This window comes from Myripristis murdjan, chromosome 2, assembly GCF_902150065.1.
Source record: "Myripristis murdjan chromosome 2, fMyrMur1.1, whole genome shotgun sequence".
Lineage (NCBI taxonomy): Eukaryota > Metazoa > Chordata > Actinopteri > Holocentriformes > Holocentridae > Myripristis > Myripristis murdjan.
This window is the reverse complement of record NC_043981.1, coordinates 16,046,826-16,069,414: the sequence shown is the minus strand read 5'-3', so window position 1 is coordinate 16,069,414 and position 22,589 is coordinate 16,046,826. Positions and strand designations below refer to the sequence as shown.

General features: G+C 39.9%; 2 protein-coding genes across 3 annotated transcripts; both read left to right on the top strand.

Moving 5' to 3' along the window:
* The first annotated feature begins 2,099 nt into the window (after positions 1-2,099).
* mpp4b (MAGUK p55 scaffold protein 4b) lies at positions 2,100-22,274 on the top strand. Of its 2 annotated transcripts, none has more exons than XM_030073213.1 (22): positions 2,100-2,326; positions 4,434-4,556; positions 4,664-4,785; positions 5,338-5,415; positions 6,298-6,381; positions 7,025-7,156; positions 11,384-11,465; positions 11,607-11,692; positions 12,642-12,713; positions 12,822-13,018; positions 13,784-13,842; positions 13,983-14,000; positions 14,826-14,867; positions 15,058-15,078; positions 15,410-15,424; positions 16,055-16,096; positions 16,795-16,968; positions 17,581-17,661; positions 18,193-18,286; positions 18,563-18,668; positions 19,531-19,665; positions 20,198-22,274. In XM_030073213.1, exons 2-22 carry the CDS (start codon positions 4,499-4,501, stop codon positions 20,387-20,389), a joined length of 1,890 nt encoding a protein of 629 aa, XP_029929073.1. In that variant the 5' UTR covers positions 2,100-2,326; positions 4,434-4,498; the 3' UTR covers positions 20,390-22,274. The 2 variants fall into 2 exon arrangements, with proteins under 2 accessions (XP_029929073.1, XP_029929066.1); XM_030073206.1 differs by having other exon boundaries at positions 12,639-12,713.
* LOC115374363 (uncharacterized) lies at positions 7,168-10,649 on the top strand. The gene is made up of 2 exons (XM_030073223.1): positions 7,168-9,103; positions 9,376-10,649. The coding sequence occupies exons 1-2, from the start codon at positions 8,635-8,637 to the stop codon at positions 10,308-10,310; spliced, it is 1,404 nt and encodes a 467-aa protein (XP_029929083.1). The 5' UTR covers positions 7,168-8,634; the 3' UTR covers positions 10,311-10,649.
* Positions 22,275-22,589: the final 315 nt, after the last annotated feature.

The following is a 22,589-nucleotide window of genomic DNA, read 5'->3' as shown; positions in this document are numbered from 1 at the left end:
GTAAAGTATGGATATATTAGTACATAATACAACAGCAACATAAGAATACAAAACAATACAAGGTACATTGCTAGTTTATTTTGCCTTTAAAGACAATTTAAAGGAATAATCCACCCTGAAACACCTGAATCCACATGTGCAGGCTCGTTCTCTGACGGGTTAAAATGCATTGTGGGAAATGTAGGAAATCACCGACTGCAGCAGAGGCAGATGAGGTGGCTTGAGATAATTTACATTTAATTTACGCCCAGTAAGTCCTTGAATGCACTCGGCGTGAGATTGATGATGTGGAAGCCAAGAGCACCAGAGGTCGGGTTTCTCCGTTTTAATTCCAGATGTTTCTTCCATTCACATGTCAGAGGTGGCAGCCGAGTCACGGCAAATCCTCTCAGCGCTGATCTTTTTTGAACTCGGGAGAGAGCTGAAACGCCGACAAAGAAGCAGCCCTGCAAATTCCCAGCCCTCAGCTTTTTCATTTTATTTTATTTTTTTTTGGTCCAGTCCTCAGAGATAATCTTTGGTGCAAAATTCAGGGCGCAATATGTTGTCGTACATTTATTTAATCGCTGTCTAAATACATATATATGTGTTTTTTTTATGGTGGTGTGAGTAGATTTTCCCGGGGAATTAGATTACCAGCCTTCAGATTACGCCCGCCCCGCCTCGCCTCGCCCAGACTTTTGGGATTGTGCTGAGTAAGGGGAGAAGATTGCTGATCCGAGCTCCACGTCCAGCTGTTAGCAGCAGATCACCGCATCACTTAATTAAACACTGAAGGCTTTTTTCTGTCTCCTCCGTCTCTCCTCTGTCTCCATCTTTGCATCACTCACTTCTTCTTCAGACCATTTGATCGCACACTTTCACATTCTTGTCACGCCAAATAACTAAATACAGTTTTGGCCAATTAATGTCAAGGGAAAAAAAGTAAAAATTGCATGAGAATGTCCCAATAAGTAACAACCACACAGTGGCACAGCGTTTAAAGTGAATGTAAATCTAAGCCTGGTTTTATCTCCTCAGTCAAGTGGGAGGCGATTACGTCACGTAATGTAATGTACCATCACAAAATATAATTTAACTCAATGTAATGGTAAGTAATATGATTTAATGTAATACAATACAATACAACTTCATATGATGTAATATAATACAGCAGGATACTTTGTAAAACACTGTAATATGATATAATGTAACATAATGCAATCAAATGTAATATAATACATCATATGATACAATGGTAAGTAATATGATCATGTGTAATAGGGTTAGTTAGGGTTAATATAATACAATACAATATAATGTAATATGATATATGATAATACTCTTTCTATCTTTTTTTATAATTTCTAGCAGTTTCTTTGTTCTTTCTTTCTAAAGTCAGGTTGAACACAAATAATTTTTATTTTGGGGGATAGCAAAGCATTTGGGTTCAGTTCAACTACCACCACCACCATCATCATCATCATCATCATTTATTTATTTAAAACTTCAGAAAACATTGAGGGTGAGCATTTTCAATGGTGTTGAGCTACACACAATAAATGCAGATGCAACTAAAACTAAAAAGCAATAAAGGAAAGAATACACGGCTAGATTAAGAAGAATGCTGAAAAGTAAAATTATATGAAGTGACAATGAGATAAATAAATAAAATAATTAGAACAATAAGAATAAGAGCAATTAAAAAAAAAAAACAAGACCACCATCAAATAATCAAGCAAAGGTGGAGTAAAAAAGTCTAAATGCAGCAGGTTGAAGCTGCACATTAACCGCTCAGACATGCTCATGTGATCGTGGAGACACTTGTTTCTCCAAATTTTACCATTATAAGTTTCCATTATGATATTTTGAATAACTCTCTGTGTGTCTCTGCCTCTCTGTGTCTCTTCTTGCCCTCTCTGCCCTTTTACATGACTCCGTAATGACACCTGTTTCCCCAACTCTCTCTCTCTCTCTCTCTCTCTCTCTGTGTGTATGTGTGTGTGTGTGTGTGTGTGCGTGCGCCGTTAAAAGCAGAAAGAGTTAAGAAGCTTTGCCAGCTCCACCGCACACAGCCAGGCGGTGAGGGAGGACGAGCTTCCGGCCTCCAGAGGCAGGCGGCTCACTTGCCCAGGATTAAGTGGGATCGAGAGAGATTACAGCCCTCTCTCTCTCTCTCTCTCGCTCTCTCTCTTTCTCTCTCTCCCTCTCTCACTCCCCCAGCTCGATGACAGCGGAGTGCTCCCTCCACGCTCCGGGGAATATTTTCCCAGAATATCTGCACCCATAGGTGCTGAAACCTGCCGGGATCTGCACCTGAGAGGCCGGAGGATCCAGACACGCGGAGGTAAGATGTATGATGGTGGGTTAGGGGAGTCGAGGCTGAGGAGAGGAGCTGGAGTTAGGCCAGAGGATCATCCCCCTCCTGTTGTTTAACTACTGAAATTTACCACAGGAGGGGAGGAGGAGGAGGAGGAGGGGTCATTTCTGTTCAGGACCTCTTCCTGGTTGATATACACAAACTTTTTAACTAGTGTCATATTCCTTTAACCTCTGTTTCATTGGGTCGAGATCGTCTAACCCGGGTCTAACCCTCTGAAAAACCTAAAAGAAACCCTATCTTCTTTAAATTAAAAAAAAAAAAAATCATGTGAAGCTTTTTTTTTTTTTTTTTTTTTTTTTTGAAGGTGTGGGCTTTTTTCAGTGTTTGTTGATTTTTGTTTAAAACTATTTTTTCAGATTTTTATTCTATTATTTATTCTTATGACTTTTTTATTTTGTACTGGTCTTTTAATTTTATTTAATTTATTTTTTAAAAATGTATTTACCATTTTAAAATATATATTTATAAGTTATTGTTTGTCAGCATTTTTAAAAATTATTTTTTATATTTATTTTTAAGAGAAGAGTCTGCACATTGCACCAAAAAAAAAAAAATGCGTAAGGATTTTAAAATTATTTTAAAAGTAATAAAGGAAATTTTTGTGTGCCTGCAATGTGTTTAGTTATCAGAGGGTAATAGGAGAAGAAATAAACGATTGCATTATGTCTTTTCTTAAAAAAATAAGAGAGATATTTGTTTATGTTGGTGGCTGTCGCTGATGGTCATCATTGACTGCAGATTACAGTTTAGCCATTGTTTTATTGACTTCTTCAGAGATTTTTTTTCTGTTTCACTCAGTCACTTTTTAGTCAGAAGTCTCGTCTCTTTCTGCCTCCCAGGGTTGTGATGATTTCATTAAAGTGACTTGAACTGTATTGCAGGATACCTGCTTAATAACTGAGCTTACTAACCTTTTTCTGTTTACAGAATAAAAAATCCTAAATTACTTTTAAAACTGGCAGAAAAAAACTAAGTAACAGGAAGTAATTTATAAAACTGTTTCAGTTATAACAACAGTTATAACTGACATTTTAAAGGAGAAAAAACAGAAGATTGTGAACTCTTTTCTCTAAATCTAACAGACTTTTGTTGGTATTGATGGCTCGCTGATTGGAGATTGTAGTGTTTGATTTATCAGTGTTGAAGATTGTCAAGGTCGGGTTGTGAGGCCATATTAACACCTGACCCCTTTCACACGGATCACTGTGAAACGGACACTGACAACCCCCCACCTCCACCCGGATTTCTCTGCACGCCAGCAAAGAACGGATAAGCAGGGAATAGGATTTCCATGATTCCCAGGCCTTTGTAAAGGAAAGGGAAAACACAAACAATAAGGAGAATATTCGACAAAACCCTTAAAACTCCTCACGTCACGGCTCCTGCGCAGGTCAGGAAAGAAACTTTAGACGTATAAAACTGGATTATGATGCTTTGCAGGTGATTGTTGGAATGAAGAATGCAAAAACATACAACATTAGATGAAAGTCCAGAAGATTCACAAGAGGCTATGTAAGAATACGCAACCATAACATTACTGAACTACAGTCAGAGATGTAAAACGATGACAGATTGACTTATACTGTGAAAAACTATAGCCTGGGACAGGATTTAAATAGCAAATGTGCACAAACCTCGGCAATATTCCTCTAAAGCAGTTTTCAGGGTAAAATATAGGACAAAACCAGAAACTTTTATGTGCAGTGTGACACATTTCCATCAAAGAAAACCAGTTAAAATCAAAAACATCAAGGTATTTTAATTTAATTTGCAATATAGAGCACCATGTCACCTGCATCTTGGACAATGACAACCCTTATTCCCAGACGTCTTTACAGGTAATAATACACAACATTTTCACTGATAAATACAGCATAATACCAGGTCAACAGACAAAGCAAAGAGAAACTCTAAACTGCATCAACAGGAAACTCCACGTCCCGCCCACACCATTTGATTGACAGGTGAATCTCTGGGAATTGCAGTGCATGAGCAAAAATGGAGGCTAAATGTCGAGGAAGTGAAGGATTACTTCTTTAACAAACGTGTCATGTTGTTTTCATGTTTCCAGGTTCCTGTCAGTGCTTCTAAGCGGTCAGAGGGTGGTCAGGGTCAAAGGTCACGGGTGCAGTGACCATGAGGCAGGCGGTGGAGGCTCAGGTGTTAAACCCCCACTGTGAACTAGGAGAACACGGTCAGTCGGACAAATGGAGTAAAACCACTACTTCTTTACACGAATGGACAATTTTACACTTTGTTTAACCATTGGTGTGTGTGTGTGTGTGTGTGTGTGCGCTGCAGGCCTGCGTCAGATCCTAACAGACGTGATCGAGGAGGTGAGGCAGTCGGTTCACGAGGAAATCGACGGGGCCGAGTTGCTGCACAGTCTCCTGAACGCCCCGTGGCTCCAGTCGCTGCTCAAGGTCTGAAAATCTGTCCGTCTTGTTGCTTTAAAAACTGTACATTAAAATAATCAATAAATCATTTCCAAATTCCTTCAGAGACATTAGTATCATTACCGTACACGGTCCAGATTGGCATATTGTACACCAGAAGCTCATCCTGAAACTCTTTAATTCTTACAAAGGTTATTCCAACTTGCATTTCTGGGTCTATTTAACCCACCAAAGTGTGCTCTCATCACAAAATAATAACATCCTTATCAAATAACTGGAATGCATTGATGGTATATTACAGTGTAAGAGTATCTGAGGCTGGCCTCAGCTTGTCTTATTTTGTGCTATCAGTCTTTTTTTTTTTTTTTTTTTTTTTTAGGTATTTTGTGCACTGGTGTGTATCGGATTAGGATCAGGATGCACTTTTGAATATTGTATGGACTGTTTTATGTATTTTTGCAAGCTGGTGTGTGTATTGTGTTATTTGTGTGTGTTTTTGTGTCTCAAATGTAAGGCAAAGTCAGCAGAATCATCTGTCTATCTATCTTTTGAGTGAGGGTGTTTTTCTCTTCCACACAGATCTATGAGTGTCTGCAAAAGTTCCAGAAAGGTTCTCCATCGCCAGCCCTGAAGTATGCGTCCGGACTGTCCCTGCAGGTGAGAGTCCAGAGTTACATTTTCTCAGGTATTTACAGTAGATGACACTGTAATCCACAGTGACTCAGTAAATAAAAAATGAGGTTTCAGTGTCCCACTCGAAGACACACGGCTGATTTGTGTCATCAGCAGTTTGTTTGAAGCAAATGTCTGGAGCCAGATTTTGTAAAAGTACCTGTCACTTTGTTTTGAACGGTGGATATTTTCATTATGAAGTCAGCTCTGTAAACAGCAGTCACTGTCACTGTATGCAGTAGTGCACGTAATCCAGCCAGCTGCAGGAAACCAGCCCAAAACACAATAAACAGGGCTCCTACACCTTCTCTTAAGTCAAATTCAAGCGCTTTTCAAGCATTTTCAAGGTGCCTTTTCAAGCTTGTCGAGGACCTTATAGCGTTCGGTGACAGCATTCTGCAGAAGGTAGAGAAATTAAAATGAAAACACAACCAAGTTCCACGTTTCAAAATGTGTCACTGACCCACACTTACACAGAGAGTAACTGAATTTAATTCAAGGAGTTTGAAGGATTTCCAGCACCTTTATGAACCAAGAATATAGATATAGAAACATGCATCTTCCATTCTTGCATATACAAAAATAAAGACCAGAGATGAAGACACAGACAAATACATAATGTTTTTTTTTTGTTGTTTGTTTTTTTTTAGTTACAGCTTTATTTGACTTTCCTGTTACCAAAATTGCTGACCTGGCTGGACTTTATTTTAACTTGTTGACAGTGAATTGCTGAATGAACCAAATACAAAAATGCAACAAAAGCACCTTTTCCAATCTGGTTCACCCCAAAGAAAAAACAAACTGTAGGTGTGATCACATCCCATACTGCACATGTAGAGTTCACGTCCATCTTCCCTGTGTGTGCAGTTGTTGATAGACATCAAGTCGCTGCCCGGCTGCTCCAGCGAGGCCAAAGAACTCCACAATCTCCTTCGACAGCCGCACATCCAGGTGAGCGACGCTTTCTGTTTTTGTTTGATGTCCAAAAATGACACATGCATCCAAAACTTTAACTCACATTGGTCAGAGTGATCCAGTGTTGACAGAGCTTGGTTTAGTTTTGAAGACTACTTTCCTCCTCCAAGAAGGGGTTATTTGATAGTAACATGAATTTAACATTTTGATGTGTTTGCTACACAAAAAGGTTTCACAAGTAAGACATGTTTGGTTAAGTTACAGCCAGATTTAGGTAGTAAAAGCTGATTAAGCTAATTGAAACAATCTAGTAAGGTTAGGCTAAGTTTTTGCACATGATTAAGTAAGACAAAACTGAAAATAAATGCTGAAAATTAATTAAAACATCCCAGCAGATAACCTTTAGTCATAAGTTGGGAATTGAACTAGACTAGTTGGAGCTGAAGGTAAATGCCTCCATCCATGCAGGTTCATTCAAGTACCGACCAAAAGAGATATGGCATCAACACAAAAACTGGATATAGGTGACTTTTAAAAAAAAAACAAAAAAAAACAAACACGATATAGGTGAAAAACTGTGTTGCAGAGAGGGGGTGGAGCAAGTTTTCCTATGGAGACTGATAATGTGCTGTAATGTATAAATATTCTTGTCATTTGTGCAATCTGATCACATGTTTAGGCGCTCCTCTCTGCCCATGATTCGGTGGCCCAGAAGGACTATGAGCCGGTGCTGCCGCCAATGCCGGAGGAGCTGCCGGACGACGAGGAAGCCACCAGGATCGTCTGCCTGGTGAAGAACAAACAGCCGCTGGTGAGAGCTGTGGCCTCCTTTCTGTTTTTATCTTTTTGTTTTTTTTTTAATTGTTTAAGGGATTGTGAGCACAGCTTAAAAATGTGCCCTTTTTATTTAGCATCACTTGTGTGCGCTATTTTTATCATCCACCAAGATTTATGCATTACCCAGCATTTCACTTACCTGTGGCCCAAGGTGACCAGCACGCCTGTTCCAACTTGTGTCTAGAAATGAGGTCACGTTTTGATGGGATCACCCCCTGCTACGTATAAAAGTAATTTTTTAATCCCACAAAAACCGTTTTGGTGGGATCAGGGAAATTCATCTTCTCTCAGAGTTTTGTCATGTGTTTCACACCACTGGTTTCCAAAAATAGGCTTTTTTATGTGAAATTGCTTATTTTAGTTGGCTATGAGTCAGCAGCCAAAACCTTTTGTACTTTTTTATGTAGTCTGTGATGAAAGTAGAGTTTGCAATAATGGAGCAAGCTCCGGTGGGATTCAATCCCAGGCCAGTATGGACATTTAACCAGTTAAAGATATCTCTTAAACAGATCTGTAAGCCTGTGATAGCATTGAAAATGACCATTTGGGCATTCCCAGGTCTTGAAAAATATGGAAAAATATTCATGGTCTTCGGTTAAGGTCTGGAAAAATATGATTTTTTTTGGGACTGGAAACATGTAAGAGCCCTGACTATTCTGCAAACTGCCTTGTTGTACATATTGACTGAGATGATCTGTTTAAAGTCTCTACAGTGGATTAAATTTAAAAATCTAAGCTACATTTAACCTGTTATGCATTTCATTCGCTCTCTTCAATCATCCGATACAGGCTTACTTTCACTGCTTTCAGGCTTATTCTGTCCAAACTTGACATTTTCTGTGCTCAGAAATAGGTATGCAGTGTTCATTTCCAAAATGCTTTTTTCATATAGTGGAACAAAGCTCTTGTTTGAATTAAAACCTTTTTTTAACTAATATATTCTGTGGAAACATCGGACCTCATTGGAATTAGTACTTTCAATATTGTTTATCCTCTGGAAGCCGATATGCAGGCTCACAGATATTTGTAACATGGAGGCTCTCTTATGCCCAAAATACAACAGATGAAAACAAACAGCTGACTGCATTCATCAGATACCAGATGTTTGAATTTCATAATCTCTCATTTGTATGATTGTCTGATGATGTGACAGAAGAATCAGCAGAAAAAGAAGGATTTGTTAAAAAATATGATGGCTCATGATGCGTACTACAATATTTGATCCTGCAAACTCCATCCCAGACTCATCTAATATAAACCGCTGCACCATGCTTAGTTATTATGTGTAATGTAGGTTGTTGCTTTATCATCAGTGATTGTTTTGGGACTGCTTTTTTGATGATGATGATGATGATGATAAGAGTGAGTATTACTGAATCCTCAACCCCAGTTTGCAAAGCTAATATTTCATCTTCTGAACCTTAGTTTTACCTAGTGGTTGTGTCAAATCATATGCAGGTTGTGCTTCTTCACATTTGCCTCTGTCTTTTGAGTGACTCTGTTGTATCGCAGCTTTGTGACCGCCGGAGAGTCGGTCTAGCGTTGCCCAACGCGTCCCCTCCATGTGAAAAAAGCTCACGGGGTGGGATCCGCAGCCACTGGGACACCCTAAGGCGTCTGACCCGCCAGAAGCTGCACCGAGGCGGGGCGGTCGGGGTCCAGGGTCCAGCTGCTGGGTGCCCGAGTGTGAAGATCAAGGAACCATCGAGGTTTAGCGCCCGCAGAGACAGCTATCCTTCAGCTGAACAGCTGTGTCGCCCGCCAGTGGCATGTCCGTACCCTCCGCCATGTTATGCAACGCCGATGAGTAGAATTTGCTGCAGCAACCCAATGTGCCAGTGTAGAGTATGTTTTACCAATCCACTCTGGGAGGAAAGTGTGCACCACTCCGCCCCGTCAGTCTACAGCTCTGTTATGATTGGTAAGAATAGATCTGTTGGTCTTTCATCAGTCATCATTCATCACCATCCGCTCCTGATGTTTCATGTTGTTTCATTCAGTGGATACTCATACTTCTTACCCAATGGATACCCCAATTCTGCTCCTACTTCTTGCTTAATGGATACACCACATCTGCTCCTAATTGGATGCCCCAGTTCTTCTCCTACTTGCCCAATGTGTACCCCCCAATTCTGCTCCCACTATTTATCTAATGAATACACTAATTCTTGTCCTATTTCTTGCCTGATGAAGACAACATCATCGAGGAGCTGGACAGTGGGGATGAAGAAACAGGAGCCAATGCCCCATCCCACTTTCAGATCCATACCCCACCCCTCCAGCAATGGACTGTGTCTCCACCATGCCTCACCACCACATATTACACCAATATGGATGACTACTTCCACCCCAGTATGCCTCACAGGTTCCGGAGCCAGAGCCCCCGAATCCGCACAGCTCCCCCGAGCCCCATGCGCCCTCGCCGGGTGATGGAGATTCCTCGGGTGCCCCCCGTGGAGCTGGCCAAGCAGGAGAGCCTGGACGAGCTGAGATCCACAGTGCAGATGGCCGCCAGCTCCATGGAGCACAGCACCAAGAACATCAAGCTCCTGGGGGAGAAGATGGCAGCCGCCACCGACCGCATGTCAGAAAGTGTGCAGGACAACGCCCAGGCCTTGGTCCTCCTTGCCCAGGTGGTGGAGAGGCTGCAGATGCTTCTGGCAGCCAACAGGACGGACACCGACTGTGCAGTCCCAACAAAAGGCACCACAGTGAAGCAGGACATCAACAAACAAGAATCTTTGAACGATGATCATGCACCTAGAAGTTCAAAGACTGAAACTCCGAAAACACATAGGCAGCATCCTTCCTTGACCCACCAGTCGAGATGCTCCATCCCCTCTCTTTCTTGCTCCTCTTCTTCCTCCTCCTTCGGCTCCCTCGGTGGCTCCTTGGATGCTCCCTCCACCTCCCAGGGGACCAGCTGTCTGTCCGTATCCTGCCATGGGATGCCTCGCACTGAGCTTAAAACCAAGGCCGTCCCATCCCCTCCAAGGAGGTACTTCCACAATGAGCTCCAAGCAACCAATGGCCTGTTCGAGGAGGCCAACGCCCCCGACCGCAACATGACGAGCAGCCTCTCCAACCAGTGGAAGAAGAAGAAGAAGAAGATGTCGACCATAACATGAGAGAAGCCGAAAGTGTCCGCATGGCTTCTTCTGGAGCGGCTGCTGATTGCTGCGATGGACTGCTTGGGTCCTTTTCCTTGGGGAGCTGCATTCCCTCAAACAGGCACTTATATATTTTTTTTATTAATTCTCATTTTCTTCTTTCATCACTGCACTTCTTTGCCATTCTCTTATAATTGTCTTGTGTTTGCTGGGATTGGAGAGTCATTTCAATCAGTCATATTTTGCTTACTCATAAACAAACTTTAAGCACTTTCCTTCTTCTCTACACCAGGTTTCATGACAATCAATTCTTGCCCATATCCTGTTTTTTTCCCCAAAGCCATTCCTTCGTTTCATGAAGTTTTAGTTGTCCTGCAGTCATTTCACTCGCCAGTGTGTTTATCCTACCTATCTATCTATCTATCTCTCTATCTATCTATCTATCTATCTATCTATCTATCTATCTATTTACCTATCTAGCCACTTTAAAATCCACAGACCTGGTTTCAGAGGTTATGTGGTTAAAGGTAGTCTCTGTGTCTTTGACCATTAACCATAATGCCATGCAGAAATTTACAAAGCGTTTAACCTTTTATTTTGAAATATAAGTTCTCTCTTGACCATAGCCCTTTTTTCAACAGTTTACATTTTATTCTCTTGAGATTTCACAGAAATGGGCATGAAGACTGGATTTCCAAGATGTTCAATATCAATTTTGGAACTAAAAATCATAATATGTAGTCTATATTCTCATATTATCTCCAAAACTTAGAGGATCCAATCTTTAAAAAGTGATATCATTTATCAGTCAAGGACTTTACACAAAAACCTCCAACCATTCCAAATCATACTTAATCATCGTTCACAGTGAACATGCTTCAGCTATACAGCCTTCATGATCATTTTATGCTTGAAGTTGTTTACAGTGAACACACTGATCGTTCATTTTTCCACTTTTTCATGTTTTCAAGCCTCTCGCCCCTCATTCTGTCTGTCTTTGGTGTTTGAACAGCACACCTCCAGCCTCTGTTTCTGTCACTCGCTTCCATATGAGGTTTATTTACTCGGTGTTTGTGTCTTTTCTGCCTCAGGGAGCAACTATAAAGAGGAACGAGGCCACAGGGGAGATTTTCGTGGCTCGGGTGATTCATGGAGGGCTGGCTGATCGAAGTGGTGAGTTCTGTCTCTTTCACTCTCCCAAAGTCTCTCATTTGGAGTGTGAAGTTGAAGGCTTAGTTTACTTTATTTCTGTGTGTGTGTGTGTGTGTGTGTGTGTGTGTGTGTGTGTGTGTGTGTGTGTGTGTGTGTGCGCAGGTCTGCTCCATGCAGGGGACAGGATCATCGAGGTGAATGGTTTTCCTGTGAATGGGCTGGAACCTGAACAAGTTATCCAAGTTGTGGTAGGTCATCAGTTCATAGAGTTCACTGAATCATTCCTCTTCAGTTTGGGTTGTCATAAAATTAATGTAAAATGAATTGATAAATGAATCCAAAGATATTGACAAAATATTGGAAAAATATTGGAAATCTAACTGTCAGTCAAACTCAAGCCCTGCAATAACATACTAGTTTGTGTGCCTTATTTAGATTTAATTTGATAATGATCAGATGTTCTGATGTCCAAAATTGATGAAAGCATTAAAATAATTGTAAACAGAGCCTGATATACTGTCCAAAAGCTTTTGGTAACCATTGCTTTCATGCCAGTTTTTATTAGGTCGTGGTTCTTGATGTAAAGGCATCAAAATGTGTCAACATGCTTTAAAATGTTGGACACTTTTTTCATTATCACGGATGATATGTGCAACAGAAATCAATTAAGTGTGGTCTTATTCTTTTCAAAATCAATGGCAAATACAACAGTTTGACAATGATTCAGTTCTTTGCTTCATGCAGGTAATGTGTTTTCATGCATCATGAAAGTAGAATAGAAAAATTATCTAAGAAAAATGTTTCTCAGAGAAATATCATTCTGAAACAAAAATGAATTTGAGGGTATTCAAACCAGTGAAACATCATCAGCGTCATCCCGCACAAATGATGCAGGCAGGTAATGATGCCCAAGATTTGGACAGGTGTTTTAGCAGGTACAGCCTTTAAATTTTGAAATTTAGATTTTCAATATAAGCTGTACCCATCAATATAATTAGTGTAAGTTTAAAATTGGATCAGTGCCATATCTCAGTGGGGTTACTCAGCCAGACAACTTTCTTCCTGCAGTCAGACCGGATTCATTTTGGATGTACAATTAATAATACTTAGTACTACATGCCATTTTCTGATGTTATTATGATCCTAAGATTGGTGCATTTTTCTTAATTAATCCACATTCTTGCATCTGATCAGCAGGCCAAGTCACAAGGCACCATCATGTTCAAGGTGGTTCCCATCACAGAGCGGCCGGTGCACAACCAGACGATGGTGAGCCAGCTTCTCTTCTCGCTGCACCTTCTCTCTCTCTCTCTCTCTCTCACACACACACACACACACACACACTGTATCATTATAACCCCGCTGTGGTGTGTTCAGCTGTACGTGCGGGCGATGGCCGACTACAGCCCCCAGCAGGACCCCTCCATCCCCTGCGCTGACGCCGGGATGGGCTTCAAGAAGGGCGACGTGCTGGAGATCGTGGACCAGACGGACGCCCTCTGGTGGCAGGCCAGGAAACTGCCCAGCATCTCCGCCTGCGCCGGCCTCATCCCCTCCACCAACCTGCTCAAACGGTGAGACAGCCAACAGTTTCTTCTTCTGTGGACACTTTTCTTAAATAGCTATTCTAGTTTTTGGACAAAGTGTATCGTAGAGAAATTATCGTAGGTTTTTGCAAAAATACAGATCAGTGGTGTACCAGGTTTAGCATCAGCATCAAGTTCGAGTCCCACTACCCGCTGAGCAATCTGACATTGAAAAGACATTTAATATATCTCTATTCAAGGTCTATATGTCTGTAGAGGAGTATAAATTAAGGTTATTCAAGAGCTGAAACGTGTTTTGAACGACTATATATGCACTTTGATTTGTACTAAATTTTCAGAGTGTATATGACATTACAGGTTTTTATACATTTTTAAAATATGTAATGATGTTTTAATTTTGTGGTCTAAAACCAGGCCATACGTAGTGAAAAAAAACCCTGGTCTGTATCAGGGCAAAAGCATAAACACTGTTGAAATCACATCTGTTGCTCTTTGAAAGTTTTAAATAGTTTCAAAATATTGAATATTGTTTTCTTAAAGGAGCAAGTCAGTTCTTTCTCTTGTTTATGAGAATTTAATGTTGTGGGAATCAGCTGGGGAGCCCTTTACACTTTTTTCTTTTTAAATTTAGCTGCCACTTCAATCAGTCATGTACTGTGAGTTTTTCAAGGACAAACAGACTGAAGCCTTTTCTTATGGAGTTGTGGCGTGTGTGTGTGTGTGTGTGTGTGTGTGTGTGTGTGTGTGTGTGTGTGCTATGTGACGTTCTGCTGAAACTGCGTCTCTTGACAGGAAGCAGAGGGAGTTCTGGTGGTCTCAGCCTTATCAGCCGCACGGCTGCATCCAGACCCGTGAGTGTTGCTCTGTCAAACCAACTGATAATCAATCAATCAATCTCTGATCGAACATGCAGCTTGATTGAGCTTCAGAATTGACAGGCGGTTTTCTTAAACACCCCTGCGATTGTCTTTTATCCCATGCTGACCTGAAGTGAGCACTGTCGACGAAGGTAAGGAGACACTGTGTTTTTTTGGGGGGTTTTTTTCATTTTATTTTTAGCCAAAATGAAAACACTAAATTCTGGGGAGACTGTCCTGTTGGTCTATGAGTAAGTAAGTAAGTAAGTAAAGCTTTATTTATGTAGCACTTTTTAAAACACACAGTTACAAAACGCTTCACAAATGTAGAAAATAAAAACAAATAGGTAAAAAATATATACATAAAATAGTACAGACAGATAAGTCATGCCAAAGATCCTCCACACAGATCTATGGAAAGGCTTGCCTATGAAAATGAGTCTTAGAATCAGTTATTAGCCAGTACAGTGAGAAAATGACAGTAAAATCATCCAAAAATACAGAAAAAAGAAAGAAAATAAATGTTGATCGATGAGTGAGTCAATTGGTATTTAAAAATAAAGATCTTTAGGCTGCTATGCTTTGTTTTTGAACCAGTCTGGGTGAGTGAACCACATTTTCACTACGATGTTGTGATTTTTGGGTGAGCACATAGTCCTCTCCAGTTCTCCACCTCCTTCACTTCCTGTGGAAACTGGAAATGTAGCACCTGGTGGCTCAAAACATAAACATTTCTTCCCATTTTTTACCATCATGTTTGGTTTTAGTTTTAATTTTACCACTCCTCTCCACAAAACTGTCCAACGTGACTACACAGATAATTCAGGATTACTTAATTTTTTGATTTAGAGCTGCACATAATCCTCAATTTGCATTCTGTAAGTTAAGAAATAGCATGCCATAAATTTAATGGGGACACAACATAATTCAGATGATCCTGTAAATTAATTCAAATCTGTTTTTTTTTTTTCCCATAGAAGAGGATCTGATCGCAATCGATGATAAATGTGTTGAAGCAGGTAAAACGCCCTATAATTTACAGCTTTATTAAGAATGGCATTTCCTCTCCATTACATTGCATGAATACACCCTCACACCCACTATACAGAATATTTTCCCTTATTATGTTTATGTCTGTGTGTGTTTGTTGCTTTGTAAATGTCAAGTGGATTGTGCTAAATTTCCCTCGCGTGCTTTTCTTTCTTGCAGACGAGGAGGCGTTTGAATCTGGTAGGTAAGTCCTTGTTGAGTAAAGCCAACAAGAGTTAAACCGATCGTACTGTCATTAAATTAGTTTACAATTCATTTTCAAAAAGTGTTTTCATTCCAGTTTTATTCTAGTTTGTGTGCAGCATGCCCACATTTTTTTTAATGAGTATTTTTCTTGTACATGACCTGCAGGATGCTAAAGTATTTACTGTCATTACATGTGAGTCTTGCTGTTTGTTCTGTCCTGAACTCAGCTGAAGCCTTTTTGTTTGTTTGTTGTTTGTTGTTTGTTTGTTTGTTTGTTTGTTGTTTGCTCTCTAATCTCTCCTGCTCTCCGCTGGGGAAACATCAGAGGAGCTCCGAGTCGGTGAGAAACATTTCTTTGCCTTCTCGCTTCGGCCTCAAACTTGGAAGTTTATGAATATTTCTGATAACGGTGACAGCAGTGTGAACATGAAACGCTTAAGCACCAGTTTGTGGTGAAACCGGGAGGAGACGGGACGGCGAATCAGGCGTTTGTCGAAATCTCAGATAATATTTCAAACACAGCTGGTCTGATTTTGATGAAGCCGGGCGTCTCAGCTTTAAAAATATGTTGTTTGGTAATTATTATAATTAAACCAATTAAAAATAAAAATTTCCCATTTTGGGGAAATGTTTATCTTTTACACTTTATTTTGTTTTTTGACCTGAAAAAAACTCTTTCATCATCTTAATTAGTGTCATAATTATTGATTATTACTTCCACAGCTTTGGCAAAGCAGCATGTACTGAGTTATACTTTATGCCATTAAAGCTCATTAAACTGAATTAAATATTTACTCTGTTTACTATCTTTTACCTCTGATAGAGAAAACCTCTGTCCTTTATAAATGCCTGCAGATAATTGATATTTTGGTTATTATTTACTTGTTCAGTGCTAACACGGCCCGATGAAACTCTGCTGCCATCCAATAACCTGCATGTTTTCTCTTTTTTTCTCTTTCCTGTCAAACAGAGGAGGATGAGTTCTGCAGTAACAGTTACGGCATCTACCTAGGTAAACCTTCAAACTCTGCAGCAGCTGTACTCTGAACCGATTTATGCACAAAGTCAGACTGAAACGAGAAAATGAGGAGTTTTGGTTTGTAAAACAATACATATTCACTTTGGAAAAAGCAAAATTAATCCCTCAGTGTCTCTAAAATACAGACGATCCAGTCAGTACAAATGTGATCATTTTGCACTCAGGTCATATTTACTATCCTAAAACATGTGATCATTTCAGAATTATTTTCACCTTCTTAACATAGAAACATAGAAAGGATATAGTGTTTTCCATATTTTGCTTATTTCTTGTGTTGCGGTTTGGTTTTGGGGATTTGTTATGATTTTACTGTTGATTTCCTTCTTCTTCTTCTGATTATTATATTCTGATTTTATTTCATTTTATTTTATTATTACTGTTACAGCAATTTGGTCCACTGCAGCTGTTTTTAAATTTGCTTTATTAAATAAATTGGACTTGACAATGTTGCTGTGCATTGCAACATGCAGAAAGTATAAATAAAATTTGATGAATTGATTAAATTACCCGTTAGGGCAGCAGGGGTCCAGGTGGTGAGACAGAATGTCCCGTTTAAATCCCCCATGTGGCCAGCTGTTCGACCCCGACCTCTGACCCCACACAAATCACCATCTCTGACTATAATATGTTTTTTTTTCTTCTTGCTCTTCCTCTTCCTCTCCTCCCTGCAGCGGGCTTCAGGCGCAGCATGCGTCTGTGTCGGCGGCGGAGTCACAGCATCAGCCAGCCGTCCTGCCACAGCCGCTGCGCCACCACCTGCCACGGCACCCTGGCCAGCCCGTACGAGGAGGTGGTCCGCTACCAGCGCCTCCCGCAGGACACGTACCGCCTCATCGCCCTGCTCGGTAACACACCCCCCGCCTGCGTCTGTACCCGCTCACAGGGCTGACCTCATGAAACTAAACTATTACTCTATTAATCATTTAGTGTATAAAGTGTGAAAATAATGACGAAGCCTCATGGGAAGTTAGCAGAGCCCAGTGATATCGCTTCATTGCTTCATTTTATAAAGGTATGAACACAGAAAAGAAAGACGATCTTAGTATCTCAGTGATTTTAATGAAACTGGAATCATCATCGTGACATTTCTGACATTTCAATCTCACAATAATCAATTTTCTGTTGATTGTCTAATCTGTTAATTGACTGTTTTAGCACTAATCCTGGTGTAAAGCCATGAACTGTGTGCCTCTGATCTTCTGATCAAAGTCACACTCATACAGCAGGGCAGGATGAGTGTGAGTCCTGATGGAAATGCTTCTGTCAGTTGAAATGCCCTCTTATTTTTGTTATCAGTGGAATTTAATGAATGAAGCATGAGATGAAAAAAAGTTTCAGTGTTGGTGGGTTTCTATCATGAGGAACATTTTGTGTAGTAACAGGGATGTAGATAAACCATTCCTGCTGAAGGTGTTTATATAAATTCATTATTCTTATAATATTTCTGTGTGTCTCAGGTCCTTCTGGTGTTGGTGTGAATGAACTCCGGAGGCGCTTGATTGACATCAACCCCGGCATCTTCCAGGGACCCATTCCTTGTGCGTAAACACATGACTGTCAACTTTACCCTTAATATCAAGGTTTTAATTAAAGATAATTAAATTAAATTAAATTAAATTAATACGCTTGTGAACGTAGCTTCAAGCATTTACGCCGTTGAAACTTGAGAAAAATTGGCTTGATTTCTTTCAAAAACATGGGAACAAAAGGTGAGGAGCAACTACAGCAACAAATGACATGAAAATTTGCAAGAGAATTAGCAAAAGGTCACAAGAAAATAACCTGGAAGTCTGCTAAAAAAAAAAATAAAATAAATAAATAAATAAATAAATAACCCAAGAGAAAATTTTTAGAAAATGATCAAAGTAACTAGGGAAAAATGTCCAGAAAACCATATTTCAAATTTTTGAAATTTTTTTCCCATGTTTTTGAAAGAAAGTAGTGTTATTTTTTATTTTTATTGTTGCAGGAAACTCAACCAAGACATTTGTGTGATGAGAGTCTCTGCATCAAGAAAAACCATGCAGTTTGCAGTTTGTGAATAAAGTCTTTCTCATTTCCCTCTCCAGACACCACGAGGGCGCCGAAGAGTTATGAGGAGTCCGGCAGGGAGTATCACTTCACCAGCCGGGAAATGTTCGACAACATGGTCTACAACAACAAGTGAGGGTTAGGGTTAGTGGAAGTGAGCCTTAAAAACTATCAAAATCATAACAGGACCTTCACAATTTGTGAACTGCAAGAGGCTGAATTTATTTCCTTGGGGCAGGGGAAGCTTCCTCAACAGAACAAAATATTCTGGCGCAATAAAGAATGAAGTCTTATCAGCTAAAGTCTTATATTTTATTGAGATGAAATATATAATAGCATGAACATCATGACTCATGTCAGTCACAATATTATATCTGAACCGGCATCCTGTCACCTTGTGTCCACCAGGTTTCTGGAGTACGGCGAGTACAAAGGCAACATGTACGGCACCAGCATCGAGACTGTGAAGGAAATCCTGACCAGAAAGATCTGTGTCGTCGACATAGAGCCGAATGTAGGTCCAGTCCAGAGGAGAAATCACACAAAAAAAGTGCTAAAACAGTCACCAGAAAGGGCGCCAAAATGCCAAACAGTTATTCAAAATTACCTAAACATGGCTATTTAAGGTACTTCTCATTGCATTCCGACACATTTGAGCACTTTAGGGTAATTTTGAAAACCTATTTGGCATTTTGGGGTAATTTGGAGTATTTCTGGTAGCTGTTTGAGCAGTTTGGGGTACTTTTGGGTGAGCAGTAGGTTCCCTAAAATTCCAGGTCAGCTGATTTATGTACCTTTCTCTGTTTAAAATGAAAGAGAAATAACTAAGTACGTAAGAAAGAAAGGATGAAAGTAAGATTGAGAATGCATGCTTGTGACTGAAATTCAAAGCACATTTAAAGCCTCCACCAAGCGTTTATTTAACCTAATATTGTGAATTTAAGGTGAATTATTAACATGGATTCTCAAAATATTAAACCAGTAAGTTGAAAATAAACTTTTCTGCTCAAGATGTTTAGCCACCACATGCCGCCACAGAGACATTTACATGATTTAGTTTGTAAGGGAAAAAAACTCATTCAGTCTCAACATTTAAAAAAAAAAAAAAAAAACAGCCAGGACAAATTATAAATTAGGGATTCAAAATCTAATTTCTGTGTAATTTCAGTATCAGCTGTCCTCAATTACCAGAAAAGCTGCTGTTCCTAGTGAAGTGGGGTCATTTTGTTTGCTTCACCCACAAGAAATAACAGAATTTATATTAATCTTGTCATATTAGTGGAGCTTTAGGAGGTCTCACTTTATGTTTTTTTTTTTTTTTTTTTTCAGAAAGGGTGTGTATCTCAGTTTGGGTCACTCTTTATTTATTCTTGCAGGCCATTCAGGCAGTGAGGACACACGAGCTGAAAGCCTACATCATCTATGTGAAGCCCCCATCGATGGACCGCCTCAGGCAGACCAGGCAGGACGCGCAGATCACCACCAACTACTACATCAACCGACCCTTCAAAGTAACAGCATTTTATTGCTTTTATCTACTCTAAGCTGCATTTTATTGTTTTAATTTTTTTTTACTTGTTTTTTCGGAAACAAAGCCTTTCTCTCTAACTCTCAGGTTGCTGCCATCCGTCTTGCATATGAACAATATTTCTAAAACAGACTTGATGAAGTTTGCCTCCAGGATTATGTCGTGACTCAAAAGGAAAGCTCTTGAAATTGAAATTGGCAGCAGCCTGTTAGTATTGGAGCTAGTTTTTGTCGGCAATGCCAATGCAAGTCAGTGTAAATTAAAATAATTTGTCTAAACACTGCAGTTTCTTTTGACTTCAACCCGTATTGACTTGCATTGTTGCTGTCAGTGCTTCAGCAAGTGTGATACTATATGCAAATCCTACATTTTTAGTGTTGTGTAATCCACGTACAAACACTAAAAGGGGGGAAAACACCTAAGAAATGTGAAAAAAATCTAATTCCCTGGGTAACTAATCAGGTCATCAGTGCAGATGAAGCTAAAATGAGCCTGGCTGCTGTTTCCCTGAACAGGACGAGGACTTCCAGGACATGGAGGACGCCGCCCGCAAGATGGAGTCGCACTACTGGCACCTGTTCGACAATGTCATCGTCAACGACAGCCTGCAGGAGGCCTGTCTGCAGCTGCTGACGGCGGTGAGGAGGGCCCAGGACGAACCGCAGTGGGTCCCCGCCAGCTGGATACGACCGACCAACCAGCCGTGAGACGGGAGAGAAAACCAGGGGAGGAGGAGAAGGATGAAGGATGAAGAGGAAAGAGCGAGAAATGGGCCTCGTTGCTTCATCGAAGCCACTTTGAGCCGACGTCACACTTGATTCGGGAAGCTTTACTCATGTTGTGTACCAAGATGTACATCGTGGAAATGTCACAAATCAGATATTTCACATTTCTCACTCCTCACAGAAAAAAAACGCTTCAAAAACAATTGGATCTCACAAAACAAGAGTAATATTTCATCAATTAATTAAATGTTTAGCTCCTCTGTGGGTTAAGTTGACATTAAAGATATACATGTGTTTCACCACACAAGTGGCATGTAGGTTAAAGCAATATATCTGCCCCTGGATCTAGCCTGAGAAACTGGCTAACTACCATAATTAACAAAATTGAATCCTCAAAACTCAATCCTGTGAGTAAAGTTTCCCACACCGAGTGCAACTTAAAATCAAAAATGGCCACTGTGTGAACGGATGGGTGGATCGATTGTTTTTGTCACAGAAAGTGAGCAAAAAACGAGAGACTCTGGAAAATGTGGTTGAAGGAATCCCCCCCATATCAAATACATATCAAATCTTTTTGTGCAGCTTGTGTTATGTCTAATATTGAGTGTTTGAATTTGAGTTTAGTGACTTGGGAAGAAATTATCCAGATATGCTGACAGCGGTGCCGTTTCTTGCAGTGACGGAGCAGAAACACCGAAAAGCCACCTGACTGTCTCTGGATGTGGGATTTGTGTTTCGATATCAAGCGGTGTGCACAAAGCCTGCGCAATTAATCAAAAGTACCGTTATAAATGGCAATTTGAGAAACATGAAACGTCTAATTTCACCGACAAAGCTGCTAAATCCTCCATGAACAAGTGCATTACCTAATTCTGTTCTTCAGATCAGGGATCGGTACATTGTGACGATGAGTGCATGTAATCGCAACGCCCAGCAAAATAACGAGGATTTTTGTTTTAGCTATAACTGTGCAGCCCCTAAATTTTAGACCAGGTTTGGATGATCATTTTCCACATTGCAATGAGTTAAATAATAGATTTGATTACACAAATTCACCAATTTAATCACCATGCCCGCTTCCTCAAGGAATAGTGATGTTAGAGTCTGTGTTTTATTAGTTCTGGGGTTATTTTGCACCTGAAATATACAAAATATTAAGGTTAAATGGACAGTTTGCTCTTCTTTACAAACTAAGTAGGCTAGTGTTTGTAGTTCAGAACACATTACCAACCATTATTTCAAGACCTGCAAAATTACGTCAGCTGTTATGCAATCTCAATGCCTTCCCTGAGAACATGCATCATCATAAAATGAATAATCTTTTTTTTTTTTTTAAAGTCATGATGAAATCCAGTCACCGTGGGGCTTTTTATGGATTGTACTTAACCGATTGGAAAGCAGCTCGCTGTTTGTAATCATTTTATGAGTTATAGTCTTCATCCGTGAAGATAAATGGAAGCCACCCACTGGCCAAAAGCTGGTCTAATGTTGGCTGTGTCTACTTTACACTCACTTTGGCGGCTGTAACTTTTATTTTGGAGGCTCAGTTCTATTCTAAAAACGTAAAATATTGAATTTGGCGGATTAATTCTTTGGATGCTGCAGTGGAGAGATTCAACATAACTTTTCTAGTGCATGAAAACTTCTGGCTAATCCAAAAACTTCGGCCAATTTCATTATTTCACCAGACAAATCAAATTTGCAATAGAAAAGAGCCTTCTACCAATATTTTTTTCACTTGTAGCTGGGGAATAAATAATAAAAATCTGTTTCCTGGCTGCTATCCAGTCCTGTAGATATAGGGCTGTGGTAAAGGGATGCCACCTTTCTCATTTGATGTTTACATAGAAAGCGAAATGATTTCTTATTCAACGTTATGTTGTCGTTTTTTTTCATTCCGTGTTCTGCATTTGTAACTTAATTTCTTTTGTGTGTGTTTTGATATAGCCTAAAAGTTTCTTACTGCATGCCAAAATGCTAGAAGAACCCAGAGTAGCAAAAAAAAAAAAAGAAAAGAAAAAAGAAAAGAAAGCAAGTGTATGGCGAGTCCTCAGGTGACCACACTTTGTGTCCTTACTTCATTAAAATAATAATAATAAGGGTTTATTCTTTTCTAGATGCTTATTTGAAGTAAACAGTATTGATTTCAAGCAAAATATTGACATTTTAAACTTTGTATCTG

What these genes read in the sequence shown, in the direction of transcription:
- mpp4b (XM_030073206.1), top strand. Translation starts at nt 4,499, where the DNA reads ATGAGGCAGGCGGTGGAGGCTCAGGTGTTAAACCCCCACTGTGAACTA. An exon ending in CTGTGAACTAGGAGAACACG is followed by an intron (nt 4,557 to 4,663) that starts GTCAGTCGGACA and finishes TGTGCGCTGCAG; the next exon opens with GCCTGCGTCAGATCCTAACA. An exon ending in GGCTCCAGTCGCTGCTCAAG is followed by an intron (nt 4,786 to 5,337) that starts GTCTGAAAATCT and finishes TCTTCCACACAG; the next exon opens with ATCTATGAGTGTCTGCAAAA.
- LOC115374363 (XM_030073223.1), top strand. Translation starts at nt 8,635, where the DNA reads ATGCAGGTTGTGCTTCTTCACATTTGCCTCTGTCTTTTGAGTGACTCT. An exon ending in CTACAGCTCTGTTATGATTG is followed by an intron (nt 9,104 to 9,375) that starts GTAAGAATAGAT and finishes TGCCTGATGAAG; the next exon opens with ACAACATCATCGAGGAGCTG.